Raw genomic sequence first — 27,147 nt, 5'->3', positions numbered from 1 at the left:
TCTCAAATGAATAATGTAAATCTAAATTATACACTAAAGCTCAAAATCACTTGATATGTTTATACGAGCTGATCATGCCTGAAACAAATTGAACTGGAACACATACATTTACAATAAACACCCTTATTAATTCAACCTAACCATTATGGGCAGGGCCAGATGTATGCCTTGTACGTTAAAATAAGGAGAACTTATGAGTATTATTATTATATTATTAATAATAAATTATTTCACTCTAATGCTACAATTCTTATAAATTAATAAAATATCTCCTGAAATCTCGTATCCATATTTCATCATTTAAATTTTTTCATAAATCATTACTATTGGTCACCCTTTACATATGTTTGTGGTTTTTGCTAATTGTTTAACCAATGAAAAGTGCTTGTGACTAAACGTAGTAACTCCATTGGATCCTAAAACTGTCAGTAAAACCTGATAGTTCCCACCCGCCTCTATCGTGAAAGCAGTTTGGACCATCTCTGCTTGTTTGCAATGCAAAGATAATAAAGAATTGTTTGTTTGAATAAGCAAAGAGTTTTCTTTACTCAACAAACACTATATAGGAAGTCTAGCATTTGTCGTCGAGTCATTGCACGCTTTTAAAAACAGTTTTAGCTATGAGTCATAAAGCAATGTTTTAAAAATGTGTGGAAAGCACTTCGTCTTTAATGAGATTTTGGCCAAATAACTGGAACAAAAAAACTGAGCGCACACAAAGCTAACTAACCTGTAAGTTAATGAAAATGTAACGCGTTATGCGACGCAGATATGACGGAAAAACACATTAGCTGATCAAAAACTTAATTTGACCTTGATTTTGGTCAAATGTTAACAATATAATGACCAATGATCATACAAGACAAATAATCAACTTTGACATCACAGTGTTTCATTATTTCATTATTTTTTGAAAAATAAAGTGTTTTTGAAATTTTCTGGAAAGTATCAGTTTTGGTCATACGGTCCAATAACTTTCCTTTGCCTATGTTACAATAAGAGGTAAATCCGGCCCTTATTATTTGCCTACAAATGGGTGATTGAAACCTTGTTCTTTTTTGCCTACAAATGCTACAAATGGGTGTTGGTTCTTTAAAAGCGCTTGTTCTAAAGAACCGATTCGCATAAAAGAGTCAAACTGCGTCACTCTTGGTAACCAATCAACGATCAGGTTTTTTGCGGTAGCCAATCAGCGCCCGGTTCACTCTCTTGAATCCTCTACAGCGGGTCGTGTGTTTTGGTAGTAGGTAGCGTAAGAAAATTCCCAAAAAGTTAGAGAGTGCGGACTAACTGACCAATCCTTAATAAATAACAAGATACTTCGTGTGTTCACTTTTTAGTTTTAATGTGGAGTTGACAGGTCTTGTTCGAAATGTTGCTGGCGGAAGTCAAAAAGCTGAAAGTGGCCGAGTTGCGGGCCATGTTATCGGAGCGAGGACTCGACCCGAAGGGCCTGAAGGCCGAGCTGGTGGTGCGGCTCATTTCTGCGATTGAAGCCGGTGTTGAACCTATCAAAAGTGGAGATGACGGGGGAAATGTTTGTGAAGCGACGAGCACAGAGCCTGCAGAACAGCCGCCGAAGCCTCACTCTCTGGAGCGCGAGCCGTGTGTTAGGACGCAGTCTCCAGTATGCACTAGTTCTACTAGCAAGAGCATGAATGCTTACGCTGATCAAAGTACACAGACTGACCCACATCAGCTTTGCTCATGCTCTGCCCCAAGAGCCATCGCAGAGCCGCTGTCTGTTAGGACACCCGAGGCCGTTACATCCAGAGACGACAGACAACAGAGGAATACACAGTCTGTACAGCCTGTCGCCTTGGCAACCGCTGCTACAGAAGAAGAGGATGCAGTGTCAGGATGCACATCATCAGTCTCGGCCATTTCACCACAGCCAGAAACACCACAGGAGCACGACCAGTGTAAGTCGCCCTTAGAGCACAGATAAAGAAGTGTTTAGCTGATCATATAATAAAAAAAATATATATTTTTGTGACTGTCAGGTGGAGCTGAGACAGTGGACTACAGCCCAGAGGAAAACACGGAGCTGAGGAGAGGAAGAGATTATTATGAGTTCAAAGAGGACGTTCATTACAACAGGTATTGATATCGATAACAATAGCATTAACTGATACTCTGAGGTACTTCAAAGAACACGGTGCATGTCATGTTATGCATAGATATACAAATATTCAGTATTTTCATGAATTAAATGTACATTTTCAAACATCTTTGCTTTGATTAAAGGGATAGTTCACCCAAAAAAAAAAAAAAAATCAGTCATTAATTATGCACCCAGATGTCCTTCCAAACCCATAAGGGTGTGTTCACACTTGTATTTTGGTTCGTTTGGTCTGGACCCCCAAAAAAAGCATTTAGTCCTGGTCCGCTTAGCGTTCGCATTGGCATTTTAATACCGAACCTAAAGTCAGGGATTCGGTCACAACCTGATTTTTTTATGACGTATATTTTGAGACGGAACTTACCGAACATCCAAACAATGCTGTACGCTGGGATAAATGAGCTCGTTGTATGGGTAGCCTACATAACATATAATAGTGTTTTTATCAGCTGAGAACTCGTGAAGAGCTTATAACATCTGTAAATGAGTCAAAACAGCGGCAGGAATCCCTCAGTCACACATAAACGAAGATCTGCTGTGAGGAGACGTGGTTCTGATGCCTGAACTGAACTATGATGGACAACATCTCCTCACTATGACTAGAAAAAACTGGCATGCTTGAGTATTCTGTCCTTTTTAGGGTCGCATCTTTTGACGTTGTATCCCATTTTTGGTTTGTTTACATGTCTTTGGTCCGTGTTGCGTTCATATTTCATTCAAACTGCATTAGAGTTTGTTTGAAAGCGGACTGAGACCCATCTTTTCAGGTTTGGTGCGCACCAGGGTTTGGATGGCAGCGTTCACACTTATTGAAATAAATCGCAGTAACAGAGCAATCACACCTGGGTTCGTTTTAATCAAACCAAACATGCCAAGTGTGAACACACCCTGTATATGCACTCATAGTGTTGATATTATGACATATCTTCAATTCAAAAAATGGACTTTCAGTTTCAAATGCTGCTTTGTCTGTCATCAGTTGTTCAATTATCAACTACATTTTCAAATTTAAATAAGATAGTTTATTATTTTATCTTAATGGCACTTTAAAAAAATATATATAAATATTAAGAATTATATCAGAAGTAATTTATACATTCTGTAAAAGTTTATCCAGGGGGCTTCTTACCCCAGTAAAGAGCCATCTTACCCCTCTTTATGTATTATTCATCAGACTTTACAAAACTGTCTGAGCATTTCTGACTTTTTCCCCCTGACTTGTTTGTCGTCAGAGCTAAGACTCCAGAACTGCTGCCGGAGCCTGAGGAAGAAGCTACATTAGATTTTGAGGATGTTCGACTGGATTCCGGTAAATTCATCAAGATTCAATCCATGCTCAGATATTGAATAAGTAATTTGATTCAAGATGAAAGCTTAATAACAGTGTGTCTGTTTGACAGATAACTGTGACCTGCATTTCGAGGTGTATTCTGATGGAAGCAGCGGTCAGCCACTCTTCTGGGAGAGATTCCCTCTTCTTTGGTCAGGGTGCAGGATGACCCATGGATTTTGTCACGGGAAGGTCGGATTCGAAGCCAAGGTGTGAACTTGTGAATCATGTAAATGTTACGTTGTCGTTTACCAACAAAAGTAATTTGTTAAATGGCACCGTCATTTTCATATTGGTGAATAATTCCTCTTTTGGGTCTCCAGTTTGTGAAGCGACTGTCAGCACCTGCAATAGACACGAGCGACGACCCAGATCCACATGTGCTCAGAGTGGGCTGGTCTGTGGACAACACAAGCCTTCAGTTAGGTGAAAATAACATTATAAAATAAGTTGCATTACAGTCCTAAAAGGTTTTGACAATTATAAAGATTATGGAAATTTTGGTTGGGAAGTATACAAATGTGCAGTGCTAAGGATCCTGTTATAGATTAAAACTTAACACCGCTATTAAAAAGAATCATATTTAATAATTTTATCTGATTTGTCTTGTTCTCAGGAGAGGTGGAGCTGTCGTATGGTTTTGATGGACGGGGGAGGATAGTAACTGGAGGAAAGGAAGAGGCATTTGGTGAGCCCTTCACGGAAGGAGATGTCATCGGTTGCTATGCAGTAAGTTTCAAAGTTAATTGTACAGAAGTAGGTTATAGCAAAGCTGTGTCCCAATTCAGAGGCTGCATCCTTAGAAGTCTATGAAGGTCGAAGCGAGCGTTGTTAAATGGGACGGTCTAGTCTACGGAGGATTGTCCTTGTCATCTAGAAACTGTGACTTCTGCTGTTGACGAACGACAGTACTAGACTTTTTTTGAAAGTTATATTAAACAGTCTGAAAACAATACAGGGTTCACAACAGGTTTTTTTTTTCACGTTTGTATAATTCGATATTTGAATAAAGCTCTATTCGGATGGGATTAACTTTACAAGGGTAGATGGATGCAATTTTACCACAGGACGTCTAATATTGATGGCCAATTTGCACAGGATCAGCTATCTCAGTAAAACTAGTAGAAGTGGGAGGAGTAACTCGATTTACGCATCGCATACACAGTTATGTCCGGTCGAACGATGTATTAATTAACTTGAGATTGGATTGGGTTGTAATAGGCACTTACCTAACGCTAAAAGATGTTTCGTGCTTTCGATCTTCCGGATCTGAATGGTGTGTGGAAAACACTTGAGTTTTGCCACAGACTTGGCCCAGCATCTAGAACGCAACTGATTGCTTTTTGAAGCGTCTCCAAAAAACGCGGAAAACTAATTTAAACATGAAATATTTACATACATATTTACACATTTGAGTGCAATGAATCTTGGGATAGGCTAGGCTGTAAAGGATCCACTCGTTCACGGCCCAGGACGCATTCGGAGGAGTCTTTGAAATTGGACAGCCTTTGTAATGCCGCTGTGATGAATGCAGCCTAGCTTAGCTTAGCTTATTCATGCTATGTTCTTTTGATCCACATCACATTGCTCCAGGGTTAATTCAGTTCAGGTTTATTATCGATTTGTATCTATTCCTTATCCAGTTCATCAGTGAGACGGGAGAAGCGACACTTTCATTTCACAAAAATGGGCGATCTCTTGGAGTGGCGTTTCGCCTGACGTCTTCTGCTCTTAGAGGTCAAGCTCTCTATCCCCACGTACTTTGCAAAAACTGTTCGGTTTTGGTGAATCTTGATCCAGATACTCCCTGGCATCCTTTTCCTGCTGGTTTCTGCACTCTAGCCATACTTCCTCCTGGTCAAAGGACCCGTGAGTCTTTGCCGACAGCATCTAAAAGTGAATGCGAGGTAGGAAAGTTTGTATAAGTGTGTTAAACCCTTACAAAAATAAACTAAACAAACATCTGGATGAATATTGTTATTGTGAGATCAAATTCTGTCACGTTGACCCTCTTTCTCCATCTGTCAGGTGCTGATGATGGTTGGTATGCCAGGTTCTGGTAAGACCCACTGGGCTCAGGCTCATATGCTCCAGAACCCAAGGAAACGTTACAATCTTCTGAGTACAAACTCCATTTTGAACTGCATGAGGGTAAGAAAATCTATCAAGATTATTGTGTGAAATGGAAATCATCCAGACACGCAGTGTTTTGGAGCATGTCAGAAATAAGACTTTCTCACACCAAGACTGATGTTCTTCATGAAAATTGGTTCAATTTGTCTGTTCAGATCATTCTGAATGTGCTGAATGAAAATGCTAATGCACTCCCTGACACTTGGCTCTTATATAAAATAGCCACAAATAAGAAAAATGTTGACTCCCATTTGATCTGTAATTCCTTGCCGCAACAACTCCCTCCTATCAAGATTTTTGTAGTGGCGTTGGCATTTATCAAAAGGCTGTTAGTACGTAGAGACCAAACACAGCAGCTGCTCAACTTTCATCTCCAGTTTGGGATTCTTCTTCTGTGTACCACCTTTCATCCAGCACAACAGTTTTGTTCGGACACACCACAAAGTTGTAGTTTTAACCGCAGCGGCTCTGGGCCGTTACCAAAAGTGGTAATCTTATTGATTTGGATCATTTTCATCACAGTGTGATGGAAAAGAGATTAGAGCACATCTCCATAAATAAATAGAAAATGACATTGACATGATATGTACAGTATGTAGGTTGCAAAATCAAATGTTTATAGCACAGAATTTTCATGAAGAATATTGATGGCATTTATCATAAAAATCAGTTCCAGACTAGTACCACTAGTTATTTTTGGACATATACTATTATTATAGTGTATATATATATTATTATTATAGTGATTTAAACATTAGTGTTGTGTTGTTTAAAAATGAATATACTTTTGTATTATTTGCATTATTCAAGGTCTGAAAACATGGCATCTTTTTATTTTAATTTTGGCCAGTTGTCATTTTCTGCAATTAAATGCTCTACATGACTATTTTTATTTGAAATTTGGAAGAAATATTGTCAGTAGTTTGTTGAATAAATCAAAAATTTTCATTTTACACACACGTTGAATCGTCGGCCATCATGGCCAGGCAACGTCTGCTTTCGCGTCAACTCAACACGCATGTGTTGTGGTCCCCCAGTGAACGTGTGTTAGAGATTAATATTTTGTAAATAAAGTGGTAATTTGTTTTTGCGCAAACAAATCACTTGCGGCACTTTATAAAATTGAGGTTAAACCACTGGAGTCACATGGTTTTTAGTTTAATGATGTCTTTACTACCTTTCTGGGGCTTGAAAGTGGTAGTCTCCTAGGCTGTCAATGAAGGAACAGAAATCACTCAGATTTAGTTTAAAATGTATATTAAAATATCTTTATGTGTGTTTCTGCACCAGCTGCTGCAGTAAATGTGGCATATTTAAGCGATTTTGACGTAGTTCTTTTACAATTACCCAGCAAAAATGCATATTGCCTGCAGTGCACAGTTTTAAAGCCTCCAGGGCTTGGGCCCGTCATCGCTGCTTGCAGCTATATATCTAAAGTGTTACCTTTTTATCTAATATTTATGTTATTTTTATTTCAGTTAAACAATTTTTAATAGTTTTAGCTAACAATAACAACACAGACTAGTAAGAAGTTCCCATAGTCCTGGAAATGAATACAATCGTAATTCTTATCATAGCATTTCCTCTTAATGAGTACTGTTATATTTCCATCCACATTCTCTGGTCCTGAAGGAGCCTCCTGGAGCCAATCACAGAGACCTGATGCTGCAACAGGCCACTCAGTGTGTCAGTCAGCTGATCAAAATAGCTGCAACCAAGCGGAGGAACTACATCCTTGATCAGGTAATCAGGAATGTGTGTGTGTGGCACGGTGGGCAAAAGCTTCACCTGCTTGTCCTTTCATTCATGTGTTCTCTCTTTTTCACTTTAATTTCCTAGGCCAACATTTATCCATCTGCCCAGCGACACAAGATGCTCTGTTTCCGTGGTTACCAGCGAAGAGCGGTGGTGGTTTTTCCACTTGACGAGGTGTGGAGGAGACGTCTCATACAGCGCCAACAGGACGAGGGCATGGCAGTTCAGGAAATGTCTCTTCACAAAGCCAAAGGTCAGACTTTAACTTGGGTTACTTGATGACGGGTATCAAGACACATTTCCGAGTAACAGCTTGGTCTTGGACTTGCTGCACACTTGTGAAAGATTTGTTTTCATCTCTTCCAGCGAGCTTCACACTGCCAGAGCAGGGAGAGCATCTGGATGAGGTGACGTTTGTGGAGCTCGGCTCTGACGAGGCCCTGAAGCTCTTAACACATTATAAAGAGGAAGCACGCCGCCTCTTACCCACACCTCCCAAACGCAGGAAACACAGACAAGGAAGTCAAAAACGGCTCGTTCATTATTGTGGTAAGAAGAGATGCTAAGAGATAATTTCACTTCTGCTGTTGCGTTGTTGAGAAGAGTGTGTCCTTCATGGCGATAATGGAAATATTTTAATTAAAACACTGTTGCGAATAGAGATGCACCGATTGCAATTTTCTAGGCCGATTCTGTTTTCCGATTTTTCATTGAGTTTGACCTGCCGATGCCGATTTTAGCCGATTCCAATAAAAAAAATTCTAACCACTTTACAGCGCACACAAATATTTATTTTCTATCTTTTCTTTAACCCTTTCACGCGCAAGTTTAAATTATTCTTCTGACTGACCCCCCAGAGTGAGTTTTTTCATGGTGACCGTTATTTTAGATCGTTCCCTTTAATGTTTCCATGGCGACGCGTCACGCGATACACCGCAGCCACAATAATACTGTATGACAGATGTGTTGCTTTTATTTCGCTTTTCCTTTTTTATTCAAAATATTAACAAGCTTGCTTACCATGTCATCAATTATCTGATATTCCGATTCTCAAATACGTGTAAAGTGTGTTTGGTCGTTTAAAAACCTTTAGAAATAATTTTGATCTATAACGTGAGATTAGCGCGGCGCGACGCAATGTTGTCCTGTCAGTCGGATTTACAGCACATGAATTCATCAGTTTCTCCCGAAATACATGTAAGAAAGTGGCCGGTGAACTGTGAGAAGAATAGAGTAAACTTTATAGTTACTTCCACTATGTTTGTCTAATATGAATAACACACGTCGACAAATTATATTTGAATAGATTGTTTTTGCTGCTTCCACAGACATCCGTGTGTATTTTACAAACTCCAAATGTATTGGTTTACTCGTGCTTATGTGTATTTAAATGTCTGAAACCTAAACTAAACATTATGAAGTTGAAAACACTGCATAGTTGTGATATATGACAGCGCTGAACGCGTCCAACTCTGGCTCAGCGCCAGCCAACGCACGAAAGCACAGTTTGAATCTGGCAGTTATGCGACGTCACTGAACATGTGGCACCGTATTCTCAGGGGTACAGAAATGAAAATCCCATATATGAAACCGTACCGCTCAAAAAGTTAATCATGCGGCACCCGAGTGCATTTGACCCGCATAAAATCGGCATATGTCAGACTGACCGGCCCCGGTCATGGCCGTTCACGTGAAAATCTTCCAATTCCGGTCACCAGCCGATCAATCGGTGCATCTCTAGTTTCGAAGATTAATGTTGGCAACTAAAATGGCATGAAAATATGTCCATCAAAATATGACTAGAAATAGTACACTGTTAGATTATCAATAATACATTAATGTTTAGGAAAAAGGAAAAGAAGCATCTAAAAGGAATAGCTGCATGAGGGGAAGCTGAAGAGTGAATGAACACAGTTAATTGAAGCCCGTTCCTTACGACACAGGAGATTATTCAGATATCCTAAATATCCACAACATAAACGTAACATTACAACTTGTATCTGCACAAAAGGCAAATAAAAAAAACTGTATCAACACTGCATAATTTTTTTATTTATAGTTTCACTTTATTTCACCAGTCTGGACAACGTGCTGTCCTACGCTAACCAATCACACCTCGGGGAAACAATAACCAATCAGAAAAATGTAATTAAAATTAAAGTCATCGGTTTCATGATCGATCATCAGTGTCACATCAGAGTACCTGAGTACTCGTGCACATCCTTAGTTGTCATGTATAGGTTTGAAAAGGCTTCACCAGAGCCGGTCTGCCCTATACGTACCCTGCGCAAGTTGCGTCGGGCCCTGCAAATTACTCAAGGCTCGTGTCAAAGCGCGTCAATCAAAGTTTACAACATCAATGAGAAAATTCAGGCAGACTTGTGTTCTCTCCTCTCCAAGTTTGACGTCAGCAAAGAATAGTAAAGTTAAGTTGATGTGCATCTCTCTTGTCTGTCTGACCCAGCTGGGCAGTGCATCTTTTGGTCTTTCTGTCTTGCTTGCTAATGTCGGCCACTTCCAGGGCTGTGTTCTGTGACTTTGTGCCTCACGAAAAGAAGTGAGAGTGAAATACAACTATTTGATAAACGATAAAGGGCAACGGTGTTTGTTTATAAACTGCAGCTCGGAAAAGATCCATGCGTTCATATACGCGTACACGAAATGAAACCTGCACTTTCCAACAAAACATCTGTGGGGACCAGTACAATATGGGCGTGATGGCACTCCTCATAGACGCACATACTTTTAAAACAAGACAATGATTATCTATTCCACAAGTCGGTTTAGTTACAACTCTGCAATAAAGCAAGATGGAAAACAATGTATTGACATTGACAATTGATTTATAGGCTATATTGCACTTAAAATGCTGATTGGCTGGAGACACTGGTCAATATAAATGCACATCTCTCAGTAAATAATAAACATCAAGTTTCAAGTATTGCTTTTATCATTTAAAACACGGTGACATGCTATGGCAAGCCATTTTAGCTTTTATTCATTCACAGGATGCATTTTTGATATCAATAGTTACATTTGTACAATTTAAAATGTGAATTCTTGATATTAAGAATGTACTTTTTCTAATAACAATGTCTATTTCTAATATCAGGAATTACATTGTCATAATACTAACTTACTAGTTTAAGGAGGGAGGATTGAAGTGGGAGCACTGGGGTGTCAGGTGTGACTGTGGCAATGGCTGATTGGTCAGGCAGGATGGCTCCTTAACAGAACTTTGCTTAGGACCCAAGGGAGGTCAGGATCAGCTCTGGGCGTCACAAACAGTTTTCAACCACACCGTATCATTATTTCTGTATTACTACTATCATTCAAATTATCACATAAGTACTGGGATAAAAGTTTACATTTCAAATATAAACACTGATGTCTATGGTAGCTCAAATTAAAGTAAATCACCTTTTGGCTTTATATAAAAATTGCTTCAATTACATCGTTACACCAGTAGGTGGCGACAAGTGACTTTTAAAGCATTTATTGTCATTCAATCGTTCATTTAAGAGATTCGTTCAAAAACGCGATTCATCTAGTAATGAAACAAGTGAAGTCTATTTGAGTGAGTCATTAAATTAATCATTCAAACTTCACATTTTATTCGAGTTAATGAGATATTTTTTTTAAATAGAGTGCAGCTATTAACATTTTGTTAGAACCTCTAAAAAAAAATTAATTTCGTTATTTTGTTTAGTTCAGAATCATGGGAGAATCGTGATCTCTATTTTAAATGATTGCGCAGCTCTAAACGTGTTTTTTTTTTCTTTTTTCTCGAAGGCTGGAGGGGAGGTCCGTTCGGCTGTCACAATCAACACTCCCACTGTGCATCTCAGAAAGCACATGTAAGTTTGTTAGTGTGATGATGTTGCACTGTTAGATATTCAAAACAACATCTGCAGGACGCTCATATGATGACTGATGTGGATTATTCTCTCAGAGTCGCCGTCCATCTGCCTTCGGATGTAGCAGTGACCCTCAGAGATACAGGAAGTATTACAGGCCGTACACTGGGCAGGTAAGACAACAACCACGTCTGACTAAATTTTTTTTTTTTTTTTTACATTCAATATGTGCGTATACTTAATACATCTTTGTTTTTCTTGCAGTCGAGTCTCTCTGAGCAAACCCAGAGTTGTTATGGTAGCATTTATTATGGATGTTCAAGTTAGATGAAGGGTTTCTGATAAACCCCAAACTTTTGTGTAGCAGGAAAAACACTCCAAATCAGCATGTTTTTTGATTAGCAGTGCTTCACCTTTACAACTGTAATTGGCTCTGTCTGTCTGTAATTTCATTAAGAAAGGTCATTGCTTAATGAGGAGCTAGCTTGAGGACAGGAAGGCAGTTTGTTTTTAAAGGGTGGCTAATCAAAAAATGAAAAAGTGAGTCTTCATTCATGTCTTTAGAAACCTGTGTGACTTCTGTGGAACGTGATAGTAAAGTCCAAGCTGCTCAAATGTAGTCTACAAGGGATTTGAATCTACTCAATTTATTTTTAGGGCTGTTCCAACTTTTATACGGTTTTAATCTATTTTCTAATGACTGAGATGAATCATGTTTAATTTTTTCATTGATATGAACAGTTGCAGTGTACTGTAAAAAGAAAACAATTTCTTGACATCCATCTCCACTTATTTGCACTGAATTCAAAAACATTTTGTAAATGTGTGTAAATCTACAGAGCTTCTCCTTCCCATTGTCACATTCAGCTCATTGTGGCTTGTAAGGGAATATTCTCTGTAAAACTGTTTATGGAATATATTTGTGAAAACTGTTCTCGTCAGGTTTATACATCTAACATTTATAGTGGGACGAGTACAAAATGAATATGTTCCAGAATCTTAATAATTTGTTTTGCCTTGCCAGTGTTTTAATAATTATATGCGTGCCATTTCTGTCGTATTATAACATTTGTTCCCTTGAGCTTCTTTGAAAAGACTTTCACTGTGAATCCCAAACTAAAAGGTCTTAGTCATTTGTTTTTAAACTTTTATTAATTTAATATGAAAAGTTGCTTATTCAATACAAAGAATAAATTTCATAGGTATCTCTGCAAAATATACTTTATATGTGTTCAGTACAAGAACATTTATGTATAAATATCATGAAAATGAGTACATCTTTATCATCCACCAACATACAAAATGTATTTATATGGTATGTTTTTGCAATTTTTCAAACAAGTCTCTAATACAATACACTACAGTACGCAACACAACTCCAAATGTAATCCCTGATATACCGTTAAAGTTTAAGTGACGTATGAAGCGCCTGCTGTTTGTGCTTCTGATGAAATCATTACTCCGGCATCACTCTCTGATACAGCAGCACTGCACCTTTAGCTGAGGGACACATCTCTGACCACAGGGGGGAGCGATCGCTTAACTGGAGCATTTTCTGTAGAATCAGGAAAATTACATATAAATGTAAAATTTCATCTTTATACGCAGAATGTCTTTTGGGATGCCAATCATTCTGTTATTAATGACTATCTTGCATGTGTAAAGAGAAAAACAGCACAAAAGGGTATAGTTAAAATGTCAGCATCTGACGCATACTTGCCTACTATATAGTAGGTGAAAAACAGTATGTGACAAAACTGCACCGATTACAATTTTCTAGGCCGATTTCTCAATGAGTTTGACCTGCCAATTTTTTCTAACCACTTTAGAGCACACACAAATACTTATTTTATGTGTCTTATACCTAATAGTCTTATACCTTAATAGAACATAGAACATTTTTTGAACGGATAATCGCTATAAAATAGAACTATATAAATTACTTATATATATTTTTTAAAGTTAATTCAAATTAAACTAAAGGGAAGCTTATACTGTATATTCTGACCAGCCGATCAATCGGTGCATCTCTAGACAAAAGTAGTATATACTAATTAAAGAGAAGGCAAAAAAATACCCGGATGACCCACTACTTCCAGTATGATTCTGATGTGTGCATATTATGGACAGTTTACTATCCCATGAGGACACGGGAGAGGATTTGTGAATGGCAGTGAAGCGACGTAACTGATGCTGGTAGGTCACATGACAATGACAGCGTACTACATTCATACCATTTAGAACGTACTTTTCTTTTTAGCAGTCATGAAGGAATTATTTATTCAAAACAAGTACCTAATCAAGAGTATGCGATTTCGGACGCAGCAAACATCTTGATGTTGATTTGTCTGCTTTTTTTTTTTAAATGCTTACCGCTCGACTCAGAAACAGTATATCAGTGGACTCGTGGGCCTCAGGACCTCCACGTCTATAGAAATCCCTCACTTCCTCCGACGTCAAAGTGCACCTTCACAGAGTAAAAAACACAGCTGTGTAGTTCTGTAGGATAACAGCTCATGTACAGATTAAGATGATTTAGGATGGGGTTTACCGAACGTAAAACTCTGCACTGGGTCGGCCTGCACTGGTGTGGTTCAGCGCAATTCCCATGAACAACGGTTTGCTTAGAGAACTGACAGGAACGTTCACCTGTAATGAGTAAGAACAACCAGTGCAAAGAAAGATGATGAGACCGGCATCGACGGAACGGTTTTCCAATATGTGGTTAAAGAAGTGTGTATCCGATGTGAAGTCCGCAGATACACACCTCATCACTGATCTCTGCACACACAGAGGAGAAGATCTCAGAAACAACGGCTCTCTCCTTACCCTGCAGAAGCTCGACACATATGGCCTCCTCGCTGACCTCCGGACACACCATCTGCACACACACGATATCATGTATAGTGCACAGTAGTGGCCAAAAGTGATGTCTGGAGGGCATATTTGGTTTTAATGACCCTACAAGTTTGATTAAACCATCAATATATATATATATATATTAAATATACGAGAAGAACAACACATTAACTTTGGTTAAGGTATTTGTATGAAAATTATTTGTGGGGAAAAAGACAAACTACAGGTTTTATTTTACTATGCAAAAACAGGGAAAAACCTACACTGACTACAACATAATCAACTATTAATATTTATTTGGTTCTCTCAAGTTTTTGCATGCGTTTATAATTTCTTTCGTATGACAGCCTTGCAAAAAAGGTATGTCCTCACAATTTGGCAAAATGTTTCATTGCGTTATCACAAATATAACACTGGACTCACTTGCACAACTACATAATATTCTTACAAAATATATATATAAAAATGTAAGTTGTAACTTTGTCTAGGCCTGACATCACTTTTGACCATTATTTATTATAAGTAGTAAGAAATGTTGAACAAGACTGCATTTATTTGATCAAAAATGCAGTAAAACAATCACATAAAAAAAAATATATTACAAATATAATAACTCTTCTCTATTGTAATATAACTGCCTGGCCAAAAAAAACATGATCATTCAGAAATCTAATATGCTTATTTGCTACTTAATTATAATAAAATATTATTGGTGCTCATTTACATATAGTGGTTCATATTATCAATGTTGAAAACAATATATAAAATATATTAATGCTGCTTAATATTATGGTGGGAACTTTTTATCAGGATTCCTTGATAAAGAGAAAGTTCAAAAGAATAACATTTCAAATAGACATATTTGTAACATTAAATGCCTTTATTGTCACTTTTATTATCAATGTAATGCATCCCCAGCATATCAACATATTATAATGATTTCTGAAGGATCATGTGACACTGAAGACTGGAGTAATGATGCTGAAAATTCAGCTTTGATCACAGGAATAAATTACACTTTAAAATATATTCTAATGGAAAACAGTGAAAGTGTTACTGTTTTTCTTTTGTCTTTCTGTCTGTATTTTTGATCAAATAAACGCAGCCTTGGTGAGCATGAGAGACTTAATTCAAAGACATATGTATATAAAAATAAGACCTTTGGTTCGGGGTGACCTCCAGGTATGTCTAACAGTCCCGCAGCCTCTGCCACTTTCTGACTCCTCCTCAGCAGGACCACGTCTCCATCAGCGGTTGCCATGACAGCGCCCACGCCCAGCGGCTGCGCGAGGAAGGCCTGCGGATCCGCGCGCTCATTCCGTCCGTGACTCTGCAGGTTCGCCGCCTCGCGCGACCAGTTAGTCCCGAGATAGTCTTTATAACAGGTCAGGCCTAGCTGTAAATTTAGGACACATGACTGCTCATCTTTTGTTAATCTGTCCGAGGATGTATCGCCACTTTCCAATTGGTCTCCTTTGTTTTGAACAGCCTGTTCCCCCATTGGTCCGTTTTCCATGACGGAGAGCATCGCTGAATGCAATCTGAATTTAGCCCCGTTGAAGAGCCACGGTTCCTGGGTCGCTCTGTCACTCCACACGGCTTCAATGTGCTGCTCGATCTCAGGAAAACTCTGCCGATTGAATCTAATATGGGAGTAAAAAAACGATTCGGGCTAAAATGTATAAAGTGTGTGTTTTTAATTCTCTCATTGGTCTTTAAAAATGGCTGACATTTAATCACTTAATTTATTGATAATGTAAAACTGCAATATAGAATGTATGTAATGTTTACATAACCTGGTAAATATGAAAACATTAAGTTAAGTGTAACACACATTTAAAAAACGGATAACTTTGCTTCCTCATTCAGAACACCATTGCACTCCACTATATATATGCGCGCGTGTGTGTGTGTAGATACTGTACCTGTCTGAAATTTCTATGTGTGTTTGATGTTCACCGAGAGCCTGTAATGGTTCACAGTGCAGCATGAGGGACACCTCTGGATCCATGACAAAACCTTTTCAGACTGCTCCTATGTGGACTTTCAGCATGGGTGTCTTCTTAGTGAGGTGGCTGGTGCCTACCTAGGCATGCTTTTTTGAACTGTGTACATCCAGATATAGGCTGTATGTTTTGAGACAGAGCTGTGAATCAACTGACAGATGCCTCGTGTCGAAGTCTGTCTGTTCCACCGGTTTCCTGTACTGTCTCAACCGTAATAACAGTTGGATTAGCCTTACAAACGTTTAAAAGCAGTAAACAAAGTTGACAGAAATATGCAGTTTAATGCCTACGAAACGACAAACTCACTTCCTTACCTAAAAAACTTGCTTCCTTAAATGTAAGGCAATAGGACTCTTAACTGAACAACTTCCGGAAGCGCTGTACTTCAAAATAAAAGCCTGAATCAAACATTTTACACAACGTACTGTATGAAACCTAAACAAAGCACAGGGTACGTCGTATATTTTCTGTGATTAAATGATCAGATGTTACTTAACCTAAAATGCTCTAGCTATACAAGTAGCCAATTTACATACTTTTCTAGGTATCTGCACCACACTTTTATCTCAAGTGATGAGTAAAATACCCCTTTACCTGACTTTATTTTTTTTTTTAATCTTTTTTTTTAATCAAAACAAACAACTTTTACCATTTACTTTCCCACACTGTTACTTCAAATATTCAATCATTTATAATTTTGAAAAATTCAACACATTTGCTAAGACTAAGAGAGACTTTTAGTTCTGTCAAATATATAAAAACACTGCAATAAATACTTTCAATGACAAACCGAGGTTTGATTTAAGAAGAAAAGAAAATCAAATTTGTTTGCTGAATTTTTGCTTTTATTTTACATGGGATTTTTTTCCCCTCCTGTACACTTTTTTTATTTATTTTTTTGTGAAACCAAAGCCAGCCTGACCGAATTACACAGACATAAATTATATAAATAGGCATGTGACACACATTCTCATCTATTACTTTCTTTAAAGCAGTTAATACACATATCAAGTTGCCCACAATTAAGGCAACTTATTTTCTGGACGTCAAGAAGAGAGAGGTTGCCCATGAGACAACCGTCTGCAATTCCCAGGTTTTAAAAAACAATGTAAAGTGTTCTGATAAGACAATAGAACCACAATTTTCATATTCTGTCCAGAACAAGAAATGTTAAAATTTTGCCATTCGCGACTAAGGATTAGAAAGTGCAAGACAAGACCACCAACCTAAGGAAAAGAACTTAAAACAACATAACTGGTCATCAAAGAAGAAAATAATCCTTTAAGCAAATTAAATACCCCCATATATAACTATTATACAGAAAATGTGTCTAGGAAAACACCAAACCAACTCAATTGCAGAATTCATTCAAATCGAAGCATTATTGAATCAGATAAAACGTAATGCTAAACAAAACAAATGATATGATACATGTGGTCAAGTCATTTCATCATCTTCATAACACGAATGGCCAATGCAAAAAAATAGGACAGTGTTTTACAAAGCAATGTTTCACAAAAAAAAAAAAGAAGAAAAGAGATTCAACAGCCAATTTAATCTTATCGACAAGTGCATTTGGTAGCGATCATCTCCTCGTACTCCTTGTAGGCAATGGAGCCGTCGTTCTCAATGGTCAAAACACTTAAAGGGTTGTACTCTGACGGCACACATGAAGGTCTGGGCACAGAGGACTCTAGCTTCTCGTAAATGATGTTCTGAACCATGGTGTGCACTGGTGACCCATAGATGTATCCCACGGCCCTTGGACAAAATCCCTTACAGTACCTCGGATTGTACTTGTGAGGCGCTATGATCCAGTGGTCCAGTTTGAGCTGATTGAAGCTCACTCTGAAATCATACAGGTCACAGTCATCTGTTGGAAAGTCATACATGGGAATGAGTTTGGGCATGGTTTCCGGCAAATTGGTGCTCTTTAGGGTTCCTCGTCGCTTTCGTGAGGTTGACTCCCACATTGTGGACTTTCCATCCCAGTGGTTGGATGTCAGATCGACCATCCTACCATGAGTGGCTCTTCTCTGGTATGCGACCTCACTGGTGTCATTTAGGTACAAAAGGAGGGACGGGGATCTGTGAGTTAGCTCAACCGGACTCTTATGAATCTGGCCTCCAGGTCTGGGGACCATATCTTCAACGCAGGTCAGGTTGATCAGGAGATGGATGTCCTTCTTATGGGCTTGAATGAGAGGATGGAGGAAGGAGGTCACGTCAAGCTCCACCCAGCGGCGACGGACTCTCCTCTCGGTGTGGACGTGGAAGCTGAGTAGCGGGACTGACTGCTGGGTGCTGAGATGGTGAGAACACATCTGATCCTTCGAGGGTTTCTGCTCCTTTACATCCAGATAACAGAGCGACGTGAACGGGGTGATGTGGTTGTGGTCGAAAGAGTACAGCAGCACGGACTTCAGTAACTGCTCCTGAGTCCTCACTCGATTCAGGCTGTAGGAAATATCCTGCATGAAGAATTCTGACAAGATAACACATACCGTTGAGGAACACATCCTGGTCTTGACAACAATTATTTTGTTTATTCATTGCTTGACTGCAGTTGCATAGTCATTGGGATAATGCAATACCAGTGTACTGTTAACTGCATTCTGTGTGGCGTTTACTATATAGCATGTAAAGCAGTACATATTATGCAATAATTAATATTCCCCAAATAGTAATGTACTCTACTGTTCTTGCAGAACCTTATAACCTAAATTTTGAATAGAAGTGGGCAACTTTCGAGTTCCGGAAGTAAAAGTCCCATGCACTTTCTCCATAAAAACACTGATTTGTAACAGTAACAAAGTTCACCCAAAAATTCTGTCATCATTACTCACCCTCATGTTGTTTCTGTGTTCTGTTGAACACAAAAGAAGATATTTTAAAGGGGGGCGGTTATGCTTTTTCATGTGTGCTGCACATTTTACAAAGAACAGCTTTCAGAACCGAATGCTAAACACAGAAAAGCTTCTCCTGAAATGGAGCCGTTGCCACTTTGTCGGGACAATCTGTTGTTTGTGGATCACAACTTGTAAGTATGTCTTACTTTTTTGTCTTTACTTTTAAAAGTTTAAATTATAAGTTTTGTAGTTGCTATGATGTAAACAAATATAGTGTTGATATAGTGTTTACTGTAGCTTTTTTAGGCTCTCGCTTTGGTAAGACTGTTCACCACCCCTTAGGAAAATTAACCTTGGTTTTGTGATCGATTACTGTTTACTGATTAAATGGTGTATAACATCGTATCTAAAATGTCTAAGAATATTACAAGAAAACATACCACTCTGAAACATCCTGTGAAATCCGTGCATGATATCAGTTCTGGACGATCCTCCTGTTTGTTAGCATTCTTAAGTCTGAATCAGGCTTGAATTGGTTTGAAATTAACGCTATCATTAATATTTACATCTGAGCAGATGAAACTCACGGTTATGACGGCGGGAAATATCCTGAACATGCGCTAAGCGTTGCCAATCACAACACACTTGGGCCAGCTAACCAATCACAGCACATTTCGTATTTCGGAAGGAGGAGCTTCATCGAAACAGGAACTAAACGACGCGTTCGGGCCAGACTGGAAAGAGATGCTAATATGCTGTAGTGTGAAAAATAATGTGTTTTTTGAACAATCAAGCATGAAAGCATATTCTAGTAGCTTACACCCCAAAAACAAAATCAAGACTTCGTAAAATGGCATAATAGGACCCCTTTAAATAATGTTGGTAACAGTTGACGGCACCCATTGACTTACATTGTTTTGTTTTTTTCCTACTATGGAACTCAATGGCTACCATCAAATGTGTGGTTACCAACATTCTTTAGAATATCTTCTTTTTGTGTTCAACAGAAGAAAGAAACTCATACAGGTTTGGAACAACTTGAGGGTGAGTAAATGATGACAATATTTCAATTTTTGGGTGACCTATCCCTTTAAGACTGACCTATCCCATCAATATGAATCAAGGTGGTTAGGAGTACGAAAGTCTTATGGATTTGAAATGACATGCAGATGAGTAAATGATGACATCATTTTCATTTTTAGGTGAAATATCTATTTTAGTAGACAGGACTTTGGGTCCACCAATCAGAAGGCATTGACACCATAGAAAGAAGTCAAATCAGTTTCCCTATTATATTTGTATACATTTAGCAATAAACCTAAGATGTTTCACATTTTTTGTTGATCATTTGCAGTGCTTTATGGGATGCATACTGTAGTTAAATGTACCAGAAAAGAAGTAAACAGTCCTGTACTAAAGGTAATAATATCTTGTAGTTGGCTGTTTTGGTTTAGTTTTTTATACTTAAGTGTTTTGCTTATTTGAATAAATAATACTCATTATTACCTTCTTGTTTTTTTAACAGTAGCCTAGTATAAAAGCAATAGCACAGTTGCAATCATGTGGTAATATCATACATTAATATATTTATCTATATAATACATCCAAAGCTGTGCTGATATTTAGTATACTTGTATAACTTGTGTGATATTGCATGCAGTGGCTATGTAAAATATGTGAATTAGGTAATCAAAGACTTCCATCATGTATCTTGAAAACTGTACACAGTAGGGCAGGCAATATTTCAGAAAGGATAGCATGGCAATGTATTCTGTAAATATTGAGTTCCTGGTTGATAAAGCAACCCCGTCTATTCAAATAATTTGTAAACATATCTGATGCAACTATGATGAGATAGATACACAAGTAGCTTTACCTCGGTTTTGCTCGAGACACTCCTCTCGAGGTGTGATCAGTCGCGCAGTGTTGTACAGGTGAGAGGCCTCGGGACTCCTGTCAGGTTTGGATGATAGTTTATACAGTCTCTTCATGTAACGTACATATCTGGAGTCAGGCTTGGCTCGTGGTGTGAATTCTCCCCAGCGGTTCTGCTCTGACAAAGCCTTCAGCAAAGGGCTCAGGATATTACCATGGTGAGGGGAGACGTCGGGTTCAACAGACTCGTTTTCAAAGTTGTAGCATGATGTTGACAGGCCGATAACCGCGAGAACCATAAAGTATCTGGATTGGGAACAACGCGTACCATATTTAAAAAGCGGCGTCGCCATAATAAATAAAGTGCGTTTATTTAAGAACAGTCCCGGAGAAGACCTGTGAGTCTTCGGCCAAACCTCACTTGCCACTTCCGTCGCCCTTTCCTGGCAGACAGGTGTGAGCAATCAGGGAGAATTTGGCACAAAAGACGGTGTAGGTATCCACAAACTGTATCAAGTAAGATTTAGAATTAAACGTCTCAAACAACACCACATTACATTGCTTGAAGGTCAAGTTATGGTTTGTTTAATGCCGAAAAGAGCAAGTTCGTCTAACAGAAATATGTTTTTTTTGGCAACGTGTCGTCACGAGGACAAAATTTTCCCCAGCATAGACTAAATGAAAAATAACTGTAATAATAATATCTGGAGCATCAATGCGCTGTGATTCTGCAGTCACTTAACTATAGTCTATGACATTTAATGGCCCAAACCCTTGAGTTTAGTATTGTTTGTCTGTTTTTTAATACTGAATGACAAAATATTATTGTTGTTTAAATATCCATATGTTCCCTAATGGCATCATAATGCAGGAAGTGACATCCCATTTGAAAAACAACAGTCAGTATATGCAAATTAATATTTTTTTGCAACTTTGTTCATGCAGCAGACATGCATCACCTCACGGCCAACCTTATTAAAATTGAATTGATTTAAAATTGCAGTCAAAAACGTTCACTAAATAATTTCACTTGTTTACTCTGAGTTAACAAACATGGTTGTTTTGTGTTTTATTGTCAGTGTGTTCAACCTGAGCAATGTTAAAGTAATCACACCTTTCTACACTATGGAAGGCCAAACAATTAAAAAATATGTGAATTTTAACACAATTCAGAAATTGACAATGTGTTGTGAAAAATGAATGCGTCCAGTGTAGAAACCTCAAGCTGATATGAGAAGAACGATAACTATGATGAGAATTATATTGGCGTCCACCACCAACGCATGGAAATGTTGTTTATTAAGCGAGCTGCAGTTGTGGCGTCTGCCATTTTAAATGCTCAAGCTCTTTACAGAACAGTTTTTATTATTCATGAGCTAGAGAAAAAAATCGTTCTGAAAGTGACTCCAACGATATCATTCTTCTGTCGTTATCATTTTAGCTGTAAACGTGGAATTCACTATTCTCATAGAATTAGAACAATTATTAAAACTTTATAGTTCTCCTCCTTGATGCTAAAAGAATATTCACACAAAAATGAAAACACTGACATAATTTCACTCTCCCTCATATTGTTCCAAACTAGTATGACTTACTTTATTCTTCTGAAAAACAAAGTATATTTAATAATATATATATATATATATATATATATATATATATTATTAATTATTATATTATAAGATTGTTGATATCCAAACAGTTTTGGTTCTCATTGAACTTTTTTTTTTTTTTCATACCATGGAAGTCAATGGCATTCGAAACTTTTTAGTTCAACATTCTTCAAAATATCTTCTTTTGTGTGTTGCCGAAATGAAAGAATGCCATACAGGTTTGGAACGACATAAGGTTGAGAAAATTATGATATGAATAAATTAAAATTTTTGGATGGACTATCTCTTTCAAGGCCAATTCAGTGTGACATTTCATAACCAGACAGCTGACAGCAGCCATTGACCTAGGAAAAAATATATAATAGAAGTCAACTGTGCGTCCGGTGTAAGGGTGAGTAAATGATGACACAATTTTCATTTCTGGGTAAAATAACCCTTTAACAGTTTAGTTAACACTCTAAATCCAACTGCATTCAACTTCAACTTTAGAATATCAGAATTGAAGCATCACAAACATTACATCATTCTGAATTTTACCTCCAGGAAACAATGACTTTCTTTTTTCTTTTCTTTTTATTTGAAAGGGATGCTGTGAAACTGTATACTTCCTCAGCCAAATAAGTTTTGACATTTGTATTTATAGCAACCTTTTGTAAGTTAATGTCAAGGGTGACTGTGCACAATGAAAAAGAAAAACATCCTGGAGGTCGAACAATGACCCTATAAATTAGGCAGCAAAACACAAAGAACTATTATTTCGCTTTCTCTAACACAGAGATACTAACTGCCCACAACTGTGGCAGACTGATAATGCTGAGAAAACACAATTAGGAATTACATTTATTTACATAAACTTTACTTAAATATTAATGTCAATATCATTTATGCTTAAGATATACTTAGTTGTGCAGTTTAAGTGCTGAAATGTGTCTCAGAATAGCTTCATGTTGAACAGTGAACTGCTCTGAACCCAAAGGATCTACTTTCTGAAACGACCTTCACCTCGAGAGAGCAGCTCTAACTGAGAGGCAAGGGCATTTGCATCTTTACAGATCACTGCACACCAGTAAAAGCCTCTGAATGAAGTTATGCTAAGCTCCAGCGCCCATGAAATCATGCCTGAATCACTGCCCGACTGTGACAAAGGCCTCATTATATTTCCCAGACTGTTTCTAACATTCATAAATTCCTGGGATAAAACTGTGATTTTATTCTCACACATTATATCAGTAATGTGGTCATTTGCATAAAGCTTGACCTAATTTTGCCAAGGCCTATCCAACTATTAAAAGAACCAAGCTGGAGTTGATCTCTTTACTATTACACCGACACATAAAGGATAAAATGAGTTCAAGGAGAACATGTCTTCATCCCACACAGAGGCCTCTCTCCCTTCATTCAATGGCACGAGTGTTTCTTTAGGAATTATGCACAGCACAACTATCAGATAAGAAAGATGAGTCACTGTTTGAGGCGAACCAGAAAATGCTCTCACAAGTCACACGGTGACATTATTAATAAGACAATTAAGCATATTTCCTCCTAAATTTGCATTACAAAGACATTTGATGAGTTTTTGCGCTGTAAAAAGTGATCAGTTGACTTAACTTAAAAAAGTGAGGGAACCCGTTGCCTTAAAATTAAGTAAATAATCTTAATATCATTGAAAAAATAAAATGATGTGAACTTGACAATTCCACATAACTTATTTTTTTAATTACGCATTAATTTTATTTAAGGCAATGGGTTTCCTCACTTTTTAAAGTCAACTGATCACTTTTTTACAGTGTAATAGTCAATAATGATTCACAATATATTAAAAAATATTGTAATAAAAGTTGTTCCCTTCTTTTCAGCATTAATAAAGGGAAGTACAATTAGTACCATGACATAGGCCTACTTCACAATTTAATAATCATGTTCACACTAAAGTAATTTTGAATTAACTTATTAAAGGTTTGTTTGTGTTTTTTTGCAGTAATAGTAATGATAATTTTTGAGGAATTATATATATATATTTTGTTTTATCATGAAATTATATTTTTTTGGGTTGCACTTTATTTTCATGTTCCCGACATTCTGTTGACTATAAGTAACGTTGTCATACATGTCTACCAACCCTTGGTTAGGGGTAGTAAAGTAAGTTGGCATGTACTTGCAAAGTTACTTATAGTCAGCAGTAGAGTGTCATCACAATAAAGAGTTAGCAGATATTAAGCAGACAGTCTACTAATCCTCTAATGAGAGTTTCCTGACATGTGTGCAACATTACTTTATAGTCAACAGAATGTCTAAAGCGGACCATCAAAATAAAGTGACTTTCAAATTTGGGGTAAAAAGACCTGAACATGTCCTTCACCCTTTCAGCTGTTAGTATCTTAAATTAATGTTCTTACTAACCTCATTAAGAAATATAATTATCAGTAGAGTGCACAGCTGCCACTGTATAATTACCAATTAAATTAATAACACGTATTAAACACAATAAAGTTACATAAGTCTATTTTTTGTGAGGTGATATCTTTCAAGTACGGATATTTCATTGCGATTAAGAGCAATGTTCTTTCTCTCTAATGAAATGAAAGCTTGGCCGACGTCTGTATTTCTCTTTATGTCCAGCGACGTGCGGTTGAAATATTTTACTCAGAGTGTTGAATCCCTTATGGAGTTCTGACAGGTTTGGATGATCCTTTAAATAATTTCGAGCATCCCCCTGCAGACAGCGAGGGTCTCCGAGCATCTTTCTGATTTCAGCTGGCACATCTTGGCTTAGATAATGGTAGGGTTTTTTCCCACTGTTATCCCGTATGTCAGTGCTGGCACCATATTCACACACCAGCAGTGAACACACACGTTCACGGCTGTGAATGGCAGCAATGTGGAGAGGTGTATACCCGTCATAAGACTTGGCATTAACATCGACCCCTGCACCACTCTGTCTGGAAAGATCAATGACTTTACACACCATTTCACCGTTTCCGCTTTTAGCAGCCCAATGCAGGATTGTGAATCCAGACATGAAATTCCTCTTCTCTGCCAGCTGAGGGTCTTGCAGCAGGAGGCTGTGGATCTGACGCCAGCCTCCTGTTGCTGATTTCACAAGCCACTGATGCTTCACTGATCCCAAAGGAATTCCATCTGAGTCTTTAGCCTCATTACCACCAGGTTTGGTGATTTTGCTACACCTTCGCTGTTGTGGCAACCCCTGTGCTTCCAGCTCCTTTCGTTTGACTCTCAGAGACCTGTATGGAAAACCTTCTCCAGCCACACTACAGCTCTGATACGTATTTGCCTTGACTTGCTCAGCTGTAAAAGGTGGTGGTTCATCAGCTGTTTGTGTTTTGAGGTATGTTTGTCCCCTTTCGTCATTTTGCAGCTCACATCGTGGATTTGGTGGAGATTTGATGGCCACAAGAGCGAAAACGGATCCTGTTTGGCCACTTCCAGCATCACTTGTCACACTGAGCACTCTTGCTGTCAAAGACTCAATTGTATTACAGTCAGGCATTTCAGCATCATTTCCACTTGTACTGCTATTACTCACAGTTTGGATGGAGCAATGACAGTAATTATTATTAATAATATCCACATTCTCTAACGTTATTTCACTGGAATCACGCGCGGGTTTACTACTACATGGAGATTTGAAGTCAAATAAACTGTTATTCGGTGTAATTTTTTCACCTGGGAGTCCTTGGTACTTTTTCTTCACAGCCACGTACTTTACATCATCGACTTGTTTAACCACGGCGACGTTGTTGACCAGTCGTTTGAAAAGGTCCCTGTTTTGTTTCTTTTCCGCGGGGTCGCTGGAGTTTATAAGTCCTTTGAACTTGCTCACTAGCTCCGAGTTTTTCACTTTTCCACCGTGCTCCAATAAAAAGGTTAAGATCATATCTTGAGTCAAAGCCATTTCCATGCCGCTGTATATTTAAGTAGTTATTGTGTGTGAGATGTTTCAACAACAACAACCTGCTGTTTCCGGTTATCCTTCTCTTCTCCAAGACCAGCACACACACGAGCGCGCGATGAGTGAAGGATGCGGCGCGTGCACGGCGGAGGGTAGCGGAGTTCACGCGCTGAAGTGTGTGCATCTCGTTCACCACTTCATAATATGTAAACCTCTAAACAAACGTATCTAATAACACATTAACTGTTATGTAACACTAAAATAAATTCCTAAATAAATAAATAAAACAAACAACACCGTCTTACTTGCGCAGCGAGGGAGTTTGCATGTCATCTTCTGTTTAGTTAGTTTTTATCGCTCTGGTACTATTTTCACAAGTGGTGGTATACATGTTTTTCTCCATGTTTAGTGCTAATTTGGTAGGAAACTAAATAAAAAAAATAGTTTTTTTATTTTTTTATTTACACATTGTTTTATTCTGTTCATTTGAATATTTATCTAGCCTATTTGTTTTTAAGACATAACATTCTTCTAATTTAAAAAGTAAAAAAAAATTATTAATTACCTTTGTAAACTACTGGAATCAAAAGCAGCACAAATTTCGAGATTTATTTTCATGATGGACGCTTTACACAAATAAAAAATGCTTGGAGGTCGGTTGATCTCCATAATATTATGTTGAAAAGGTTAACATAACACCAATTAAAAAAATAACACGAACTATTTTTTTATTATTTTTATAAAACAGTAAGAAAATGTTAAAGACATCTTGATGAGTTGAATGTTGCTGGGACACAACTTTCATATTGAGGATTGGAGGGAGACGGACTTGATACTA

The 27,147-nt window shown here is 37.9% G+C and overlaps 4 protein-coding genes across 6 annotated transcripts; 1 reads left to right on the top strand and 3 right to left on the bottom strand.

Annotated features, from left to right (window-relative positions):
* Nucleotides 1-1,151: 1,151 nt before the first annotated feature.
* Nucleotides 1,152-12,706, top strand: LOC307007706 (heterogeneous nuclear ribonucleoprotein U-like protein 1). The gene is made up of 14 exons (XM_079629977.1): nucleotides 1,152-1,922; nucleotides 2,004-2,100; nucleotides 3,355-3,431; nucleotides 3,523-3,662; nucleotides 3,776-3,878; nucleotides 4,069-4,181; nucleotides 5,096-5,359; nucleotides 5,481-5,603; nucleotides 7,218-7,328; nucleotides 7,425-7,593; nucleotides 7,707-7,889; nucleotides 11,133-11,197; nucleotides 11,293-11,370; nucleotides 11,462-12,706. Exons 1-14 carry the CDS (start codon nucleotides 1,373-1,375, stop codon nucleotides 11,522-11,524), a joined length of 2,136 nt encoding a protein of 711 aa, XP_079486103.1. The 5' UTR covers nucleotides 1,152-1,372; the 3' UTR covers nucleotides 11,525-12,706.
* nudt22 (nudix (nucleoside diphosphate linked moiety X)-type motif 22) lies at nucleotides 12,615-16,444 on the bottom strand. Of its 3 annotated transcripts, XM_079629979.1 has the most exons (7): nucleotides 16,377-16,444; nucleotides 15,982-16,266; nucleotides 15,216-15,699; nucleotides 13,965-14,078; nucleotides 13,749-13,846; nucleotides 13,571-13,664; nucleotides 12,615-12,752 (listed from the first exon to the last, which is right to left on the bottom strand). In XM_079629979.1, the coding sequence occupies exons 2-7, from the start codon at nucleotides 16,065-16,067 to the stop codon at nucleotides 12,654-12,656; spliced, it is 975 nt and encodes a 324-aa protein (XP_079486105.1). In that variant the 5' UTR covers nucleotides 16,068-16,266; nucleotides 16,377-16,444; the 3' UTR covers nucleotides 12,615-12,653. The 3 variants fall into 3 exon arrangements, 2 of the variants coding, with proteins under 2 accessions (XP_079486105.1, XP_079486104.1); XM_079629978.1 differs by having other exon boundaries at nucleotides 15,982-16,429; XR_013799656.1 differs by having other exon boundaries at nucleotides 13,571-13,846; nucleotides 14,027-14,078; nucleotides 15,982-16,426.
* Nucleotides 16,445-16,689: 245 nt separating this feature from the next.
* Nucleotides 16,690-21,648, bottom strand: gdf9 (growth differentiation factor 9). Its single transcript, XM_079631867.1, has 2 exons — nucleotides 20,788-21,648; nucleotides 16,690-18,547 (listed from the first exon to the last, which is right to left on the bottom strand). Exons 1-2 carry the CDS (start codon nucleotides 21,137-21,139, stop codon nucleotides 17,622-17,624), a joined length of 1,278 nt encoding a protein of 425 aa, XP_079487993.1. The 5' UTR covers nucleotides 21,140-21,648; the 3' UTR covers nucleotides 16,690-17,621.
* A 1,336-nt stretch (nucleotides 21,649-22,984) lies between these two features.
* sowahab (sosondowah ankyrin repeat domain family member Ab) lies at nucleotides 22,985-26,481 on the bottom strand. The gene has a single exon (XM_079631236.1). The coding sequence runs from the start codon at nucleotides 26,316-26,318 to the stop codon at nucleotides 24,948-24,950; it is 1,371 nt and encodes a 456-aa protein (XP_079487362.1). The 5' UTR covers nucleotides 26,319-26,481; the 3' UTR covers nucleotides 22,985-24,947.
* Nucleotides 26,482-27,147: the final 666 nt, after the last annotated feature.

The sequence above is a fragment of the Phoxinus phoxinus genome (genome assembly GCF_949152265.1).
Source record: "Phoxinus phoxinus genome assembly, chromosome: 12".
In the NCBI taxonomy this organism is placed as follows: Eukaryota; Metazoa; Chordata; class Actinopteri; order Cypriniformes; family Leuciscidae; genus Phoxinus; species Phoxinus phoxinus.
This window is presented reverse-complemented; position numbering and strand designations above follow the sequence as displayed.